At 34.7% G+C, this 20448-nt stretch overlaps 1 protein-coding gene across 2 annotated transcripts in view; it reads left to right on the forward strand.

The window, feature by feature from the left end:
• Nucleotides 1-20448, forward strand: part of LOC108741169 (mycosubtilin synthase subunit C) — an 87435-nt gene that overhangs the window by 39944 nt on the left and 27043 nt on the right. Inside the window, exons 4-6 of one of the 2 annotated variants that reach the window (XM_025977713.1) lie at nt 3923-4087; nt 9395-9621; nt 15277-15339. In XM_025977713.1, the coding sequence (XP_025833498.1) occupies nt 3923-4087; nt 9395-9621; nt 15277-15339 (455 nt within the window). The remainder of the gene's footprint in view (nt 1-3922; nt 4088-9394; nt 9622-15276; nt 15340-20448) is intronic. The other variant, XM_025977714.1, reaches the window with a different exon arrangement.

The following is a 20448-nucleotide window of genomic DNA, read 5'->3' on the forward strand; positions in this document are numbered from 1 at the left end:
GGCGTTACCTCGCTCTGAGGCGTTCCATTTAAGGCTTGAAGTGCAAGCGAGAGCGCGGAACGAGCGACAAAGAGGCACAATCGGCCTCCGCGTTCGGCAGCGTTCGATATCTGTCTCTCTCCTGCTTGAGTGAGCGATGCGTCAATAATACATTTCCATTTACCTCCTTCTCTATATCCTTACAAAATATCTATCAAACAAATAATATTAAAATTTTCTTTTGAAAAATGAAACCATTCCATCAGTATTTTCTTATGACGTTGTCACGTTCAACTATCGTCAGTAAACCGACTTTACAGACAACCGATTTTTTGTTAATAAACAATTCATTTCTTCAAACGAGCATATTTCTAACCTGAATACCTACTGGCGCTAATACCTTGCAGTCTCTCAAAAACCATTCAATCCAAAAAAGAAATATTAATTTCTCATTATGTGACAGACTACACATTTAAACCATACCGTATGTTTCATTATCATAAGGTCGTCAGTCCTAAAACTGGTTGGACACGCACCTCCACTCTTTCCTATACTGCGTTACTCTTCGCATTTCCCTAAATCTAGAACAACCCACATCCTTAACGATTTGCGAACAGTAATTTAATCTGGGTCTACCTCTACCCCTCGTGTCGCGCTTCAAACATTTACCTTAGGAAGACCACAGACAAAAGTGTAAATTACAGAAGGACGCTAAGGGTGTTATCAAATTGGGCTCGGTGGTCCGATTTACGTATAGATGAGGAGATTTTGTTTACCTTTTGTGTTTGACAATTGGCAATACCGAAGTTGATGCGCAGTCGTTCCTCGCGCAGCCAACCATTTCGTTTGCTTTCCCTTATTAGTATAATGATGCTTTTTACATGCATTCGCTTCGAATTAAGTTACTGCTATTATTATTATACGTCAATTATTCAAATTTTCAAGACAAACGTACACATGTGACATTTTTAAAAAGTAGAAGTAATCTTTTGCATGAACAGGATGTTCTTGTACTTTATTTTATTGTTAAAAATGCATTTGATTACGATCAGTATAGTTTCTATCTCATATTACCATATTTCACTGAAAAATGATTTGAAAACAACTTTCATTTTCATACTTTCCCTTTATCTTTACAAGGCTTTGTTAAAAAAAGGTTAATGATAGTTTACCTTTTTAATTCTTTGAGCACAATTAAAAAACAGTTAGCAAAGGCATATAAATGGTACTTGTGAGGCGCATGGACACACCTAATGAATAAAAAATAATGCAATTGCTACCGTACTATAGATTGTGTTGATACAATTATTAACTAGCGTTTTCTGCTATAACAGATGAATATTTATGATAAAATAGTAGATTGTGAGATAATTTCTGTGTATTTCATTATTAACTTAATGAATTTGTGGCGATATAACTCTTATTGTTTTTTTGTGTGTAAATGTTTTTTTCTAATTTTATTTCATTTCAAATAATATTTCATTTCAAATATTATTTCACTTCAATTCTTTTCAATTTCTTATCTTCTAAATACTTTGGTTTCCTTTCAATCTAAACTCTATTGTTCTTTCAATCACTTTTACCTGGAAATCCAACTTCAACCATACCTGCATGCGTTCTTTTACTAATATCTGGTTTTACCCTTAATTGCTTTCTCTTGAATTCTGTACTATCCAATTCTGCGTATTCCTATAAACTAGTGTCTCCACCCTCTCTCTCACTACTTTTCCTTCTAGAACATTCTACCAAATCTACTAACAACCCTATCCTATAAATACTCCCAAATTTCATATACCAAGAGAGAACCGAGCGGCATGGCCTAGAGGTCTAGACCATTGCTTAGCATTCGGGAGGACGCCGGTTCGATTCCGGGTCCGTCTGCCTTGGTCCAGGTTTTTCTGTGGTTTCCTTGGATCACCAAGGCAAATGCTGAAGCAGTAATATTCCACAGATAATCTTTCATTCTCTTCTGTCTTCATTTCGTCCGTCTCAACTTTCTCACCCGAACCACCACCCACCCATTCCCACGATTCCTGAAAGCAGGCTGAAGAGGGCCTTCCGCCCTACCTNCTGTACTGTCTAATACTACGTATTCCTATAAACTAGTGTCTTCACTACTTTTCCTTCTAGAACATTCCATCAAAATTACTAACAACCCTGTTCTATAAATAGTCCAAAAATTTCATATCTCAGGACAGTCTCTCGTCTACCGCTACTACCACCATTTGTAAGTGCTTCTATTATTCTATTGTTATTCGCTACATTGTTTTCATTTTTGTTGTTGTCTTTGTTATTGTTACTGTTTTATTATCTTGTTCTTTTTCTCACTTTGTTCTCATATGTCTGTTGCATTTTCCCTGTGCCTTTTTGTTACTTGTATTTTCATTTGTTATGGTTGTACATAATTGTTCTAAATTGTTATTTGTTATTGTTAGTGTTTTATTGGTATTTAAATAATATACACCAAAAGACACTAAAAATTATTTTAAAAAAGTAAAGGTAAAGTATTTTTGTAATGTCATAATTAATAGTAACTGCCTAAATAAATTAAAATTACTTAGCTGTGTGAACTTTTCTTGGGCAAGGTGTATCACGGTTATGTGCTTATCCAGTGCATGACTTTTTGTTCAATAAGTTTCATTCAAATTTGTTCAGCTATTAATAAGGTCTGACTGACGATGAGAAGCAAATATTCTTGGTTTGCTACGTGTCACTTATTGTTCTTTTTTATTGTAATAATATTGTTCACTCGAATACAGTTGCACAGTCTGTCACTTTTTTCAGTACGTATATTTACTATAAAAGAGATTGATCTTCTGTACCGGAATTTTCCTTCGTTTTCTTCAATACCGTACTACCTGCCAATATTTTAGTAAAAACATCGGGAACAAAGAAAATATTATATTCAGAAAAATAAATGTTTAAAAACGCGGATGTATTAGAATATGTTGATCGTGTCTAGTTCTGTATTATCCTGCTTTGTCTTGTCGTCTCTTGAAAACCAAAACGACATCGAAAACAAGATACTCAAACGATCAAGATAAACAAGTTGAAAAACTTATTTTATCAAGTCCGCTTTCTTTCTTCTTCTTTCGCTTGAGTGTATCTAATTTTGAATAAGACAATAGAAAAAGAGAATGCATTCACGAAGCATTTAAAATTTACAGGTATAAAATATAAATAAATGTATATGCATAGATATAATTTATAGTACAATATATAATAAAGAATTTATTCGCATTTAAAATATTTAGTCGAGACATGTACCATCAAGACATTATCAAAAACATGTATAAAAGACATTATTTTTCGATAAGAAGAAATATTTTGTGGATTAGACCGGCTAGTGCATATGTATCTTTCAAGAAGTCAAGTCCTTGATTAAATAACTTTCCAAACTGTTCGTGGTAAATTTTTGACATCGGCAAATAATCATCATCTTCCATAACTGCTTTTCCGGCATTGAATATACACTACTTTACTTCTGTCGCTGCAGGCGAATGATGAGGATACTGTGGATAGAAAAGGTTAAAAATGAAGAGATATTAGAAAGAATAGGAGAACAGAGGACTCTATGGAGTCAATAAGAAATAGGCGAGATAGGTTGGTAGAACACCTTCTCAGGTATGAAGATCTAGTCAGAGACATATTAGAGGCAGAAACAATAGTTAAGAGGAGTAGAGGTAGAACTAGATTAGATTAATGTTCGCAAATAGTAAAGGTTGTGGGTTGTTATAATTTTGGGAAAATTCGAAGATTAGCTCAAGATAGGAAAGAGTGGAAGTGCGTGTCCAACAAATCTTAGGACTTATGAGCTTATGATGATGATGATAACCCAAAATCCTAAACTTTCGCGATCTCTTTATTCTTACTATTAAACATCGATTTAAATTTTTAAGTACGTTTCATGTGCCTAAAAAATAATGAGTTTGTTTCTTTGCAGCTAATCTTCAGTTTGACAACATTCACAAGTTATCGTTTCGAGAACTCCTTTTGGAAGGAAAGACGCTCTCTTCCTCTCCAATTACCGATGATTTACGTCTTAAACATGTCAAAGATGATCTTGCGATTGTGTTGTACACCTCTGGAAGCACAGGTGTGCCTAAAGGTAAATAAAACCATTATTTAATAGTTTTTTTTTTAAAAGAACGGGTAAAGACTAGCTTCATTAAGGTAAGCGCACACTGGAGCGCTCCGAGTGGTATGGCCTAGTACAGGGGACGGCAACCTGCGTCTCGCGAGACACATGCGGCTCTTTGGATGTGAAGCTGCGGCTCTTTAGTTCCATACGAAAGTATTATTTATTTTATCAAAAAAAAGAAACATTTAAAAATCGTTCTGAATTGATTAACGAGGATTAGGCACTGATTCTATCTCTCAGCCAGTTATACTCGCTTTTCACAGCATTCCAACAGTCTTCCAGATTGTTACAGTAAAGAAGAAGTTGGCATGTGGAGTGCTGACTATTTACGGATCGACATATTCCTGCGAGCAAGCCCTTGCATGAATATAATTAAAAGTAAAGTAAGAAGCCAACTAAAAAATGAAAATTGAGAGTCGTGTTTGAAACTTAAAACCACAAGTTATGAGCCAAATTTATCCAAACTTTCTAAAATCATGCCAACACTCCCATTGAATTTGTTTGCTCAAATGTATGTTATTATTCTTTTTTTTATTCTAACTACAAGTTACATTGTTTAGTAAAGTTTAAATTTTCTACTTTGTTTGTTATTGAAGTACAACTTAGTGTTGTAAATAAATGGATATTTTTTCTTATGAATAAATAGAAATTCTTTCTTATGAATAAATAGATGTTTTTTATCAAAAAAATTTATTTAAATGCGAGTACTATTTATTTTTGGCAAGAAAAAATTTTGTGGCTCTTTAGAAACTTTAATATTTTGTAAATTGTAATTTTCGACTCTTCCGACTCAAAAGGTTGCCGACCCCTAGCCTAGTATTTGGGAGGACGCCGGTTCGATTCCGGATCCGTCTGCCTTGGTCCATGTTTTTCTGTGATTTTCTTGGATTACTTAGGCAACAATCTTTCATTCTTTTCTGGCTTCATTTCGTTCGTCTCATCTTTCTCACCCCTACCACCACCCACGCATTCCCACGATTCCTGAAAGGAGGCATAAAAGGGCCTTCCGCTGTACCTTCCGGCGTAGTTCGGAGGGACTGCGCACCCACTAGCATTAGTGGCTGAATGAAGCACCCGAAAGTTTTTTTTTAAGTTTTTTCTGGAGCGCAGTGAATCGACGGAGCACGGCGAACTAACTATGCGTACATAGCTTGTTTATTATTGGCAAAACTTTTAAAACTGAACGTGAAATGCATTGATCATAGTGATGAGCAAAATTAGTATTGGTCTTGCTAAAATGCAAGACCAAGAGTGTCTTCATAGTGCAAGACGAAGCGAACAAGACCAAGATTAAAACCAAGACCGAATATACAAGACCAAGACTAAATACGCTAGGCTAAACAAACAATTATTGCCTTCGGTGAATTTATGAGTTAAACTATTTGAAGCAACGTTAAAATATTCATTTCTTGGAACAAAACATTTTAGTATTTGAAATTTTCATTTTGCTTTACTAGATCTTAATACTAACTATAGAAAAAAAGAAACTTTAGCACTGTTTAAAAAGGGATCTACAAGAATGTCCTCGGAGTAAGTGTTCTTTGTTGTTATGTCTGGATAACACATGGTTGAAATATAGAGACAAACTATTTTTTTTCGGAATTTTTTACTTCTTTCAAGTACCTTGTACTGTTTTATTCGCTAAAAGGTTAGTTTATGCGTTAGAGGAAGGGTTAATTTATGCATTGGAGGAAAGGTAAGTTCTTAAATATTCATAGCTCTCACAATTATCGACACTATTCTCTTTAAAAATCCTGACAGAAAGTTCCAGCATTTAAGACAATTATTGTGTCGGTAAATAGAAAAACGCATGCTGGGACAGTCTTGGTCTTGGTGTTGCTTTGCTCATCACTAATTCATTATTCCGCAATTAATGAGTTGGCTGATAAAGAACTATGAATTGTTTTTTTTAGTTAGAAGAGGAATAGAGCGCAGAAAGAAAACAAATTTAGCAGCGTAAAACATGTGCAAAACGATAAACTTTTGTTGAAAATTGTATGTCTCCTACTTCCCGTCAGTTTTCCTCTCGTTGCTGTAATTTATGTATTTAAGGTCATACAATTCTTGGTACTTTTGTAACTTTATTATAAACTTTTCGCGAAAATACGTGATGATCTATCTATTTGGACAATCACCTAACACAGCGGACATATCTTAATTCCAATGCTCCAGAGCAGAGCGCATTTATATTGATGCACTGCGCTTCATGCAGTTCAGCGTGCGTTGCCACATTTAAATCATAATAAACACATTTTTGCGCTGCACTTTATCAATTCGTCGTGCTCCTCTGTGCGTTTACTTTTAAGAACCATACGTAAATAAAAGGAAGATTTATTCAAGAACAATAAATTATCATTTCTTCATTATCACCATTTACCAATATCGTAAGGTCTTCAAGTTGAAGACTGATGGACACGTACCTCCAATTTTTCCTAAATATCAAATCAACATTCTCATTTCTTGGAAACTAGAGTAACCTAAATCTCTATTTGCGAACAATAATCTATTTTAGGTCTAGGTGCTTCTGCCCCTGTTATCTCCTATTTCTACTTATAATACGTTTCTAACCTATCTTGTTTATTTCTTATTGACTTCCACAATGCCGTTTATTCTTTTGTCTTTCTAATACCTCCTCCACCGTCCAAATTTCACATTTTTGTGAGATTGTTCAAACATACATTTTTGATAATCGTTTTCAAATTTCCGCCCTCAAGTATCTGACTCTCTAAATATCGAAAATCATCGACTTCTTCTAGTTTTTCGTCTATTATTTTTATATTAGTTCTAACCCTACTTGTGCATCCCTTACTTTTTTATTTGCATCGCTTCCATTTTATTTAAAGCCAGCTCTAATTCCTCCTTGCTACATGATACCATCCGCAAATCTAAGCATGCTAATCTTTTATCTCTATACATCTATCCCTGAATACTTGCTGTCTTTAATACGTAATAATACGTAAGTAGTTATTGATTTTTTGTTTAACTTGTATTTGTATTTTACTTCATGCGTTTTTCTTTCTTCTCTGATGTAATATACAAAATTATTGCGTAACCAATGAAAATTTGTATCTAGTACCTACATACTCTTATTGTTTGGCATTTAATAATAATTAATCCACTTGAAGTGTTGTTATTCCCGTTTAATTGATTAATACTCCACGCACATTGTATTTTAGTTAATTAATTGAAAATAGATAAATAATTGATTGGTATTGAAATTATTTCTATTATCCGCAAGGTGTTTGTAGGTAAAGTTCATTGTCATAAATGGCGGTAATGTGGAAACTATTATTTACATACCTACACCTATTTGACCATGACATTAATTATTATCTTTTGCTCTGGAAACTTATGGATAAATTTCGGATTAACAACAAATATTTTTGAATTACATTGTTAGTAATAATCTTTAATTAATCTTGACACTCTTATTGTTAGTAAATGTGAAGGTATAGTTAGGATGCATCTCTAATTTTGTAGTTGGAATTTTTTGAATTCAGACAATATGCTGACTACAAATACATACGAGATTTGTCAAATAGTATTGCGAATTTTGAATTTCGGCAGGTTATGTATATTCCATTTTCGATTTTTTTTTTCGCGTTATGTTGGTACTCACGTCTCTCACTTATAACGACAAATTCGGCCATGTTGAATGTTCAGTTAATTTTTGGTACTTGTTTTGATTGCACAATGATTTGGGCATGAGACGGGTTGCCGCGAAATTCGTACCAAAATTACTCAATTTCGACCTAAAACATCATCAATGCGATGAACATTGCTAAGGAGCTGTTGGACGTCCGCGACGACCCAAATTTGTTCCAAACGGTTATAACTGGTGACGAATCATGGGTTTATGGTTATGGCGTGGAAACCAAATCACCTGGCATCTTCCACGTATAGCGCCTCCTAACGTGATGGTTGAATAAAGTATTCGCGACGGTTAAGTCATGTTTATCGCAAAATTCTATCAGCCTGTCTCCCCTATCATTTCTATTGCCTAATCTAAAAGAACCTGCTATTGCACCCACTTTACCTTCACCTATTACTGCGTTGAAATCTCCTAAAACTATTAGGTTTTCCTGTCCTTTCACTAAACTTAACACGTCTTCTATATCTGCATAAACTGCTTCTACGTCTTCATCACTGTAAGATGATGTAGGCATGTAGACCTGCACTAATACCGTTCTTACCGGCTTTGAGTTTAATTTAACCATAACTATCCTATCGCTTTTTTGTAAATAACTTTCTACACTCTGCCCTACTTTCCTACGCATTACAATTCCTACCCACCGAATTACCTTCTACCGATCCTGTATGTATTACTCTAAAGTCCCCACTCCAGAAGACTCCACTTCGGGCCAACGGACTTCACTTATACCTACTATATCTAATTCTAATCTATCCATCTCTATTTTTAAATTGTCTAATTTTCCTACTTGCCTCATTGTTCTAACATTCCACGCTCCGACTCGTGAAACATTGCACCTATCCCTATTGCACTTATTGATGACATCCCCCGAGGTAGTCCCCGCCCGGACATCCGAATGGGGGACTAGTTTACGTCCGGAATGCTTTACCCCAGAGGACGCCATCATTTAATTTCAGTAGTTGAACGTTTTACTCGGGATCATAATGTGGTGGTCTCCCGTTGCCTTTCACATCGCAGTATTGTGCATCAGAGTGCCATACCGATCCGAGTACTGAAAGAGCTGCTGCTCTCTTTCTGGGACTTGTCTTAGTCTGGTTTCTCTTTAAGAACCCCTCCATTATGGTTGAACCTGTGGTCCGGCTCCCTAAATCATCGAAACTCGCAAGCCGATCCACCCACTCTAGTTTGTACAAGAGTTTCGTCAAGGTTCAAGTCCCGTCGGATCGGTAGAACGGTCAGTAAGAAATATTACCTGCAAGTTATGCGCAATTTTCTCGAAGCAATTCGTCAAAAACGCTCGGATTTGTGGAAGAACAAAAATTAACTTTTGCACCATGATAACGTCCCTACTCACACATCTTTGCTTATGCGCGAATTTTTGACCAAAAAAAGGACGACGCTACTCTACGATTGAGCTGAACAGAATCACAAAAAAGTATTTTTTGAAGTGCTTCGATGATTGGGAAAAACGTTGGTGTAAAAAGTGATTAATATCTGGTGGAGATTACTTTGAAAGGAACAAAATATAGATATTCATGAATAAAAAAATAATTTTTGAAAAAACAAAAAATTCGCGATTTGAATACAAATATTTTGTATATAGTATGATTTCTTTTTTTCAGGGGTACGCCTTCCTCATAAAACGATACTCAACAGACTTCAATGGCAGTTTAAAACATTCCCTTACAGTAAAACAGAAGCAAATTGTGTTTTTAAGACAGCATTAACTTTTGTCGATAGCGTGGCCGAAATATGGGGACCATTAGTAAATGGCCTTGCAATAGTGGTTGTTCCTAAAGCAACCACTAGAGATCCTGAGAAGCTAGTCACTACACTGGAAAATTATAAGGTATTATTATAATATTTTAGTACCAAATGTTTTATCATTTCGAATAAACCCCAAGCAGTGCATATTTCAAGCGTTAGAGGTAATGACATGAGCTTTGGCCTTGGGTTGCCTAGTGACAAAAACTCCGTTCGTTCACTAATTTCTACATTTGAGCCTCCTAAATGCATGACCGTCACTTTTTACATTTTGTCTTGAGGTCCATCCCTGGTTGTATAGGGAGGTGTATGGTTTTAGAATTAATACAACCACAGCCGAATCAATATTCTCCAAATCTACAAAATGAAGCGATAAAGCCCGTCTCCGGTGCATCTGAAGATTCATAACATTCTAAACTACCTATACATATTAATTTGTTAAATCCTGCATTCCGAAATTAATGATAAATAATAGGCTATGGTATACCCAGCAAAAACAATAAAAATTGTAGGCAGTCGCTACGATCATGTTTCCTTTCTCACCACAGTCTACGAAAGCTCTAATGTGCTCTTACAGTAAGATATAAAATGCAGACTGGGGCAGTCTCAGTCTCGGTCTCGTTGTCAGTCTTTGTCTTGCGTGTAAAATCTTCGTTTTGTTCATTCAATCTGATACGTAGACTGAGCTTTGCTTTGCTCATCACTAGTTCTTATAGGATTGGAATATAAAATTCTTTTATTGCATTGTTGGATTCCTGCTGTCTAAGAATTGTTTTTGAGCTTTCTACGTCGTTTTGAAGAACGTCACAATTCAAGTCTATCATGACCTTGGAAAAAGCGAGTGACGTCATGATACTGTTAGGCCTCACTTCCCAGTTGTTATACTCTGTTTTAACTTAAATGCAGTATAATACACAAACAAATTTTGGAAAATGAAGCAACCCTAGCGGCGCAGCGATATTTGAAATATTTTATGTAAAAATTTTGCCCAAAAATAGCAAAATTTAAGGGTTATGATCGACAAACATTTTCTTTCATCTTTTATGTGCCTGAATACTCAATTCTCCACATCAAATGGTTTGAAGTACCTACATATTTTTTTAATAACTTATTTGAATTTCCTGATTTCAATTTTCGAGTTCACGGGGCTGGAGCTTTTTAACAGTCGATCGTAACGAGTTCAAAACATTATGAACGAACGAATTCAAACGAATGAAGTTTCTGACTGAAATATTTCTCAAGTAAGTACGGTACGTTTACATTTCAAACTAATAAAAGAAGATTTGTGCTTTATCTTTTGATTTTACTTGAAACCCCTTTTAATTTGTGTTGTTTCTATACGAAATGGTATTTTTTTGTGCCTGATTAGTATTCCCCACAGTGTATAGTCCGAAAATATTTTATAAATTAAAAATTTATTTTTCAATTGATTAAATCAATCTCTTGTTAATTTTTAGTTTTTTTGTTTTTGTTGTTTAAAATGTTTGACAGATATAATGAATTCCCTAAATTTGATATAGAATTGAGTATAGGCTAATGTCTCTTAGGTGTCTGGCAACTCTGAAAGAGCTTCTGCTTTATCCTTCGGCTTTTCACTTGACTGCAGGTCGGACATATGTAGTTGTTGGGAAATACGTAAAAGTTTTTTTTCTAATTAACGCGAGACCATTATCGGATTGTGTGAAACTCTGTACTTTCACAATCTTTAAATTTTTCATAATTTTCATGCGTACTGTATTATTTTATTATTAATATTTTAACTAAAATGCATTGTTTGTATTGTATTANTTGGTAGTAACCATACCTAAAAAGGAGGCGCGGATTGGTGCAAGAGATTTAGAACAGTTAGCTTAACTTTTCAAACCTTAACTAGAATTGAGAGAGGATGGAAAAAAGGGCGGGAGAACTATCAGAGGAAGATCAATTTGAGTTTAGAAGAAAAGGAGAAACGCGGGAGGCCATCCTAGCTTTACGGGTAACAATAGAGAAAACGATAGAAAATGGAAAGAGTGCGTACATAAAATTTGTAGATTTAGAAAAAGCTTTTTTAATAATTTTAAATGAAACAAGATGTTAAACATACTTGAAAATGTAGGGATGACTTACAAAGATAGAAGAGTGATACATAGTTTGTATAAAGAGCAACAGACAGTTATAGAGATGGGACTGCAACGTAGAAAAGTAAAAATTAGGAAGGGAGTCAGGTAGGGATGCACACCGCTACTTTTTAATCTATACATCGAAGACGCGATCAATATCATTAAAGACAGTACAACTGTAGGGATAGATGTGCAAGGGCAAACGATTAGTACGCTTAGATTTGCAGACGATATAGCAGTATTAACATCTAGCAAGCAGTATTGACATAACAGTATTATATGAAAATAAATAAAAGTAAAACAAAAATAGTGGTATGCAAGGGAAGAAACAGTAGGGAAAGAGCGAATATAAAAATAGAATACGAAAAATTAGAAGAAGTGGCAAATTTCAAGTATCTAGGAAGACAGATAAGTCAGCACGAAAGGAGTAGCAGGAATATAAAGCAGAGGATACGCAGGATCGAGTCGCCTTCAATAAAAAGAAGTCACTTCTATGCCCATGAATGGTTAATTTAGAAATTTTAAAAAGATTGCGGCGCTTTTTATGTTTTCAGGAAGAGAGGTCTTCAAGAGACACCCAGCCTTCGTACCACTGGGTAGTGTCGAATTCCCGAGGCTACCCAGTCGTACGAATGCGAAATATTGACGGTGGCAGTGGAGGAAAAGGTTAGATACGTTCGAGATGTGGTATTACAGACGAATGATAAAGATACCGTAGGTAGACAAGGTGTGCGTAAGTCGCTAGACATCATCTCGTTAGCTCAGGATGAACCAATGGACTAGTTTGGTCAAGTTAAAGACTCTTGTTGCGTTAAAGCTTTATATTTTCAAAAACACAACACTATTTACAAAAACTTAATGCATAAAACCTTAACCTACACATAACCCAGTTTATGTGCAGATTTCCCAAATTCTACTCTTTGAATACCAAAACCGATACGAGAGCGCCTACTCGTCTTGAAAGAAGCAAATGTACTTCTTTTTCTGAAATTCTTTTCGAAAAATTATCTGCCTCCTCCTTGAACCTTTTTTTATTACCACTTGTTTTCAAGTTTCGATCTGCCTGCATATAACCCATAAAGTCCCAAAGAGAAAGTTAGCAGGTATAATCCCAGCCCTTCTGAATGTATATTTTTCAAAAAGGAGCAGACAACAGCTACACAGTTTTAAAGTATTTTTTCTAGGAAATCTAAACGGAAGGTTAGAAATGAAGAGGTATTAGAAAGAATAGGTGAACAGACTTTGTGGAAGTCAATAAGAAATAAGCGAGATACCTAGGATACCTTCTTAGACATGAAGGTCTAGTCAGAGACATATTAGAGCCAGTTAGGAGGAGTAGAGGTAGCCGTAGACCAAATTATTATTCGCAAATAGTTAAGGATGTGAGTTGTTCTAGTTTTAGGGACATACGAAGATTAGCTCAGGATACGAAAGAGTGGAGGTGCTTATTTAACCAATCTTATGAATGACGACCTTATGATGATGACTGTATTATTGCATTTGAAAATAATTTGTTCAACTACAAATAAACGATGCATAATATGCAGCTGTGAAGTCGTTAATTAACCTTTTTATGGATGGTACTAAATAGCTAAAACAAACATTAAAGTTACATTTTAATATTTATTACGTCAGCAATACGTACCATACACAATTGCGTGATGTTAATATAATGATGCTATAAAATTGTCATAAATAAACAAGTGTCCATTGTGAATTCATTATCGATTGTTGTTGTTTATTGAAGTAATTTCTAATTATTATTTCATCCGTTCAAATAGTTAGGTGCCTCAACCTTATTTTAGTAAAATATTAAATTTCCTGAGTGAGCGTATCTCAATCAATTTTGGTAGACGTCTGCCTTGCAGCGCATGGTTTAAATTTCGAACAATTTTAATAAAATTACAATTACTTATCCAGATGCCAGAAGATTTTAATTTCCCTGCTAATGCTTACGTACCGTTATTTTCTTCTTCCTTTTGGTTTTTAATACTATATCGAGGTGTAGGTACTTCAAACCGTACTGCCTACTATTAGCGATGAACAAAGTTGTTACTAGTTAATTTTTATCATAACGGGCGTCTAAACATTATTATGTGTTGTAGCGTAAAGGCAAGCTATTGAAATTTATATTATTAACCGTTCCACAACCGGCATTGTTTATATTCTCCATCGATGTAGCTGCTTAGTTGTTATGTCAACTCACTAGTTTACAGACTGGCTTCGGATTCTGGTTTTCATACAAATTTTATTGTCCCTTAAGTACGCTGTTTACTCATCATGCGAAATACCCTGTATATATGCTCTAAAATTGTAATCCACAAGTTTCATCTCATTAAAGTTCGTCTAGTTATTTAAAAAAAAAGGTATATTACAATAAGGAAGATTTCAGACTATGTTGTGAAACTAAGTATTTTAAGATGAATTTAGTTTTAAATAAAACTCATTTTAACAAAACCCAAGATAAACGATGAAAACAGCTGAAATGTGCATGCTACTGTTTCAAAGTCAATGATGGACAGTATTTGCGGTTGTAATCGTTGTAAGATGACAATGACATATCAAACATATTATTGCAACATTTCGTGTTGTTAGCAATTAAAAAATGTTAGCTTAATGCTGTTTCGGATGAAATAAGGAAGGTAATAACTCACTTGAAATCGTGGAGAAGAAATTTGTTCCGGAAATTCCTGATAAAATCTTTCCATTGGGTATTCCCTAAATACTTTTTTTATTAACAAGCAATATCATGTTTTATTCATTAACTTATTATTAACGAAATTTACATGAAATTCTTTTCAGTATGAGAAATCTCTAAAAAAGAAACATACGTGTTTTTAATTGTTGGATCAACTTGAGTTAATAAAGCCCTTGTTTAGTGGTTTATTAAGACTACTAGACTTTAGTTAGATGTCATAATTTAAAAACTGAACAATCTTTCACATGTTTTTTTATTTTATGAAGATTTTGAGATGATAGTTTATTTTTACCAAACATACTGCAAAGCGGTGCAATATCCAGATGCCTCTGGTGTTTATTCTTGATCAATCATCCCATGAGAAATTATGGTAATTATCTGGAAGTGGGGTCTACCATATTTTCTACCTTAAAAAATCTAAAAATTGACGTTTCTAAATTTTTTTTTTGATTTTGTTTATTTTCACAGCTCATTATACTTCCAAATAATTACCGAAATTATCATTCAAGCAAATAATTAGATATTCTTTGAAAGTCACCACAGTCCATAACCATCTACTACGTTATCGCGTATCATTTTAAAAGTAAATACAATTCAAAAATGTATTGAACACTACGTACAATTCTGAATTGTTAAGGTAAATCTAGCTTTTAATTAAAATAATTCTGTAATGTCGTGTCAATTGCTACTTTATAACTACAACACTACACATCACGAACTAAATATCTACAACGTTCATCTAATTGCTTCCATGCATCGTTAACTGCTTACCTACATAATAAGATACTCGATTTTTTGGTTGTCCAATGCCGTTATTACTTTTACTTTTGTTAGCACACACTATTGTGATGCTATTAATTATCCTTGAGAGTGGTTTTGTAAATAAAACTCTTTACATTTGCTTATGTGCAAGTCAAATAAATTTTATTTTATTGTTTTGCAGATCGAAAGGCTTGTCCTCGTTCCTTCTCTTCTGCGATCGCTCCTCATGTACCTAAGCCTACAGGTGAGTGAGCCCAAGACTATTTAAACCAGTACCGGAAAAACCGGTATGACAAAATCATCATATTTTGATAAATATTTGATGATCAAGTGTGTAAACAAAAGCGACTATGTGGGTACAAAAATTAGCGGATAGTACAATGACTACTGCACAACATATTTTTTTATAACAACTATTCAATATTTTTTATTTGAATGTTGCTTGGTTTGTCTTTATTTTGATGGTTTTACCTGTGGACGTGTTTGTATAATTTATTAAAGTATATTTAGAATATACGTAAATACTTAATTTTTTTTTGATAAAAATATTCCTTTTGCTAAAAAATTGGAAGGTTTCGTCGATTTGCAATAAAAGACATAATAAAAACAACTTGGCATGTAATAAAAAAAAGCATATGTTTGCCAACGGTTTATTTAGAAATTCCAAAAAGATTATTAGAAGTGTATGTCTGCTGCACGGGTTTACACACGGCGACATGGGTACGGGTTCTATGTACGAGGGATATGTTTCCAAGTTCTAGGAATTTAGCTATAATTTTTATTATTTTGTTAATTTTCGTCAATATTAGAATATATTTTTCAACATAATCTCCATTTAACTGAATACATTTATCCCAACGATAAACTAGCTTTTTTAAGCCGCCCTCAAAGAACTTTTTGGTGTCTCCTCAATACCGCGTAAGGATTTTTTCAAATCTGGGAAGAGATGACAAAAACTGGATGTAAGATCCAAGGAACAAGGTGGATGCGGAAGCAATTCTCGTTCAAACCATTCTTCGTTTTTCTTGCAGTATGTTGCCTTGCATTATCCTGTTGCAATAACGGATCCTTATACAACTTTCCAGGCCGTTTTTTGACAAGTGCCTGTCGCAGTGGTCCGGATATTAAATTCGAATAATATTCTGCGTTAATTGTACTACCTTTCACCAAAAAATCCATAAAAATAATCCCTTCGCAATTCCAGAATACACTAAACATTACCTTTCCAACAGACGGAACTGCACGCGCTTTCGGTGGAGGTCCTTCTTCAGGTTTGCGTCATTCTTTGGATTGACTTTTGGTCTCAGGATTAAAATAAGGAATCCACGTTTTGTCGGTAGTTATTATTCATTGCCAAAATTCATCACCATAACGGGCTAACAGTTGACGACAAGTGACTTATTGAGTTTCTGTTCTGGTCCCAACAGCGTTGGCACCCAGCGCGCGACCTTGCTAACGCCCAAACAATCATGCAGGATGTCATGAAATGGTCGTGTACCTATCCCTAGGAGCACACTAATTTGACGTTTGCCTGTCCTCTTTCCGTAGGTCTTCGACGACAGTAATGTTTCTTTCATTTCGTGGCGTGCTTGAGCGCCCACTGCGTGGATCGTCTTCTAGTGACCATCTACCGGCTTTAAAACGATTGATCCACATATAAACAGTACTTTTGGATTCTGTAGGCTCACCAAATACTCGTTGCAGACGCTGAATAATTTTTGATGTTTACACACATTTTTTCCACTAAAAGAAAATTATTGCTCTTTTTTGCTGCTTCTTCCATGGTTACAAAAACAGTGCTATGAAAACGCGTTTTTATCAGTCGAACACCTAAATCAACCTGAACAATATTGCACTAGATAATTGCATAAACATGTCAAGACTTATCTGGCACCAATAATATTGTTTATAAGTTCTGCGTAATTTAATTATAGCACAATTCCCAGAACTTTGGAAACATCCCTCGTATATTACTTCGCTCAGCGCTCACAAAATTCAAAAGATGAAGAAAGAGGGGAAGCAATTCAGTAATAATATAAAAAAATGCGGAAACTTCAGAAATGTAATATGAAGATTGGAATAACTTTGGCGGTTGTTGTAGAACAAACAGAATAGCTCAAAACCCGAACGCCAAAACACGACACTGTAGTTGTCCGAAGCACTTTTCGGTAACAAAGTTACCTTCTTCAGGGACTGAAGTAAACTTAACCTAAATGAGAACTAATCCTAATTTATACTGATAGTTGTTAAGGTTCAGTGAACATGACCCGAAGCCAACAAGGTAGATGTTCAATGGACCTTAACATCATCATCATAAACGTAATTAAACTAAACTAAATAGCGGAGATCCAGGGATGGGACCGTTGTCATTGTTAAGAACAATTTGTTTATTTTTATAAATGTATAAACTTTCAAAACTGTTTAGTAAACGATTATTCCTAACTTCTTTAACTAACTTAAGGTTATTAATATTAATATTATGTCCATCAGTAAGAATATGTTGGGCAACACTAGATTTTTCTTCTCTACCAAACCTAGCATGAGCTAGATGTTCTTTAAATCTGGTTTTGATTGAACGTCTAGTTTGTCCAATATATTTTTTACTACAGTCATTACAACTAATTTCATATATCCCCGACTTTTCTAAGAATGGAATTTTATCCTTAGGGTTACCAAGGAGAGTTTGAATGGAGTTGCCATTTGAACTGTAAGCAATCCGTAAACCAAGTTTTCGAAAAATACCCTCGAGTCCGCGAGTAAATCTTGGCTCGTATGGCATAGTAATAAACTTGGTTTTATTAGCATCTGTTTGAAAAGTCGTAGATCTTGAAATAAAATTCCTAAATTTTATCTTATTAATTAATTTATCAATAATGTTACAATTGTAACCATTGTCTTTTGCAATTTTCTTAATTGTACAGAGTTCCTTATTATATCTATTTTTACTAAGAGGGAAGCTAAGTAATCTGTGTACAAGGAAGTTAAAACTAGCCATTTTATGTTGAACACAATGATTAGAGTCGTTGGGTATATATCTAGAGGTATTAGTGGGTTTTCTGTAGATGTCGAATTCTAAAGAATTCCCATTTCTTATAACCAACGTATCTAAAAATGGTAATTTGCCATCTTTTTCCATTTCTACAGTAAATTTAACCGAAGGGAAACGTGAATTTAAAACATCAAGAAAGTCTTGAAGACTTCTGGAACTTAAATCGAAGATAGCGAAAATGTCGTCCACGTATCTAAGCCATATTACGTTTATGATGATGATGTTAAGGTCCATTGAACATCTACCTTGTTGGCATCGGGTCATGTTCACTGAACCTTAACAACCATCAGTATAAATTAGGATTAGTTCTCATTTAGGTTAAGTTTACTTCAGTCCCTGAAGAAGGTAACTTTGTTACCGAAAAGTGCTTCGGACAACTACAGTGTCGTGTTTTGGCGTTGGGGTTTTGAGCTATTCTGTTTGTTCTTCAGAAATGTAGCAAGGGAAGATGTTGAAGTAGCCTACTGTTTATTGCTGCGCGGAAAATTATGAAAGAATTGAGAGTTATTGTGTTTATTAGGAAGGTAGGTAAAAGATATGCAAATTAGAGATGCACCGGATAGTGAATTGTCGAGTACCGGATAACCAGGTGTCGTCAAAACCACAACGGCTAGTGGTTTATGGCTTCGTTCTGACAGGCATTTAAAAAGTTGTGGAAACACTAAACCAATGAAATTTTAATTTTTAGTTGGCGGACTTTCAACAAGAGGGTTGAATTGAAACCGTTTAAACGAGAATATGATGTTTAGAAACACTAAAAGTCTGCATGGATAAGTTATCGTTAATCTAAGCCTGATATTCCAACAGAAATTGTAACAGTTCGGCCATATTGATGTGTTCTTATTTACGAGAAAAAGTAAACACAAGAACTATATCCAAATAACAAATAATTTAGTAAAGTAATCAATAAATAATATAAATTGGGACAAATAGACTTCGTACACATTTCTTTTTGTAAGATATGCTTCTATATTCTTTCCTAATACGCTATTGTTACACAGTTCAAATTGATTTACTCAAATGGATAAATGGGCAAGTACCCACCTTCCATTAGTAATAATTCATCAACCATAATCATTCTATTTCCTCGAAGGCTGTCTACCCTTTCCAGGCCGTGGATCGGTGGAGAAGCCCACCCAACTGTATCAGCCAAGGGGAGTGATCGTATAAGTGTTCGGAAGTACGGAACCTGTTAAGGATTAACGTATTATTCTAGTTAATTAAATAACCTGTATCTTTTTTTGTATAAAATGAGTTTGTGATAATCCTGAGTGGGGAGAATAGGGTGCAATCTCGCAACTTCTTCGTATTCATTCGAGTCAAATTCATATGCTTACAGTCCACAGCACATGTTAATCCATTTTATTAACAGTAAAAAGTATAAACCAGATGAATTAGTTTTACTAGTGCCTATACTACTCAAATTATAGAGAAACCTAATCGCAAGAACCAATTTAACATTGCATTTGAAGAAAAATGTGTTCTCCCATACATTCAAACAGTATCTTGTTGAAACTTTTACCACGTTATGTTCAAATCACAGACTTCTTATTAATTTCTGTGTAATTTGTAAGTAAAGAACTATTTTCTGTATTTTTTTCAAAATTTTAGATGCATTACAGTTTTAGAGATACGGTGCGAATGGTCAATTTTCATCTATTTTCTTAAATAAGTTTAAAATTATTTATCTTGAAATTATAAAAAAAATGTATATATTTGAGACCCTTACAACAAGCCCTTTCATTTGACATGTCACCCAATACGGTTTGCAAAACTTTTCTTTTAATTTCCTATTGGCCGCCACAAAAATGACCCCCTTGTTCAAAATTAATTTATATACATTATGCGTCCGTGTTTGGGTTACAGAAATTCATACTAAATTTCAACTTAATCGGTCCAGTAGATTCAGAGCATTGCCTGTGCCAGGCGGACAGACAGGCACACGAGTGATCCTATAAGGGTTCCGTTCTTCATTCCGACGTATGGAACCGTAAAAAAAGTAAATATTTCGGTAATTATGCCAGTTTCAAAGAGTATGATGTAGGTTCTTTGAATTACGTGATTAAATCGCCAAAACAATAAATAATCGTTTTTGAAAAGGTAATTTCACTGTGAAACTACAAACCTATACGTTCTTTTTTTTTTTTAATTTTTGACGTGACAACGTCTTATAATTCGATGGAGCCCGCTGCACGCACGAAAAAACATGACTCATGCGGCGTTACCTCGCTCTGAGGCGTTCCATTTAAGGCTTGAAGTGCAAGCGAGAGCGCGGAACGAGCGACAAAGAGGCACAATCGGCCT

The sequence above is a fragment of the Agrilus planipennis genome, unplaced genomic scaffold, assembly GCF_000699045.2.
Source record: "Agrilus planipennis isolate EAB-ADULT unplaced genomic scaffold, Apla_2.0 scaffold94, whole genome shotgun sequence".
NCBI classification, from domain to species: domain Eukaryota; kingdom Metazoa; phylum Arthropoda; class Insecta; order Coleoptera; family Buprestidae; genus Agrilus; species Agrilus planipennis.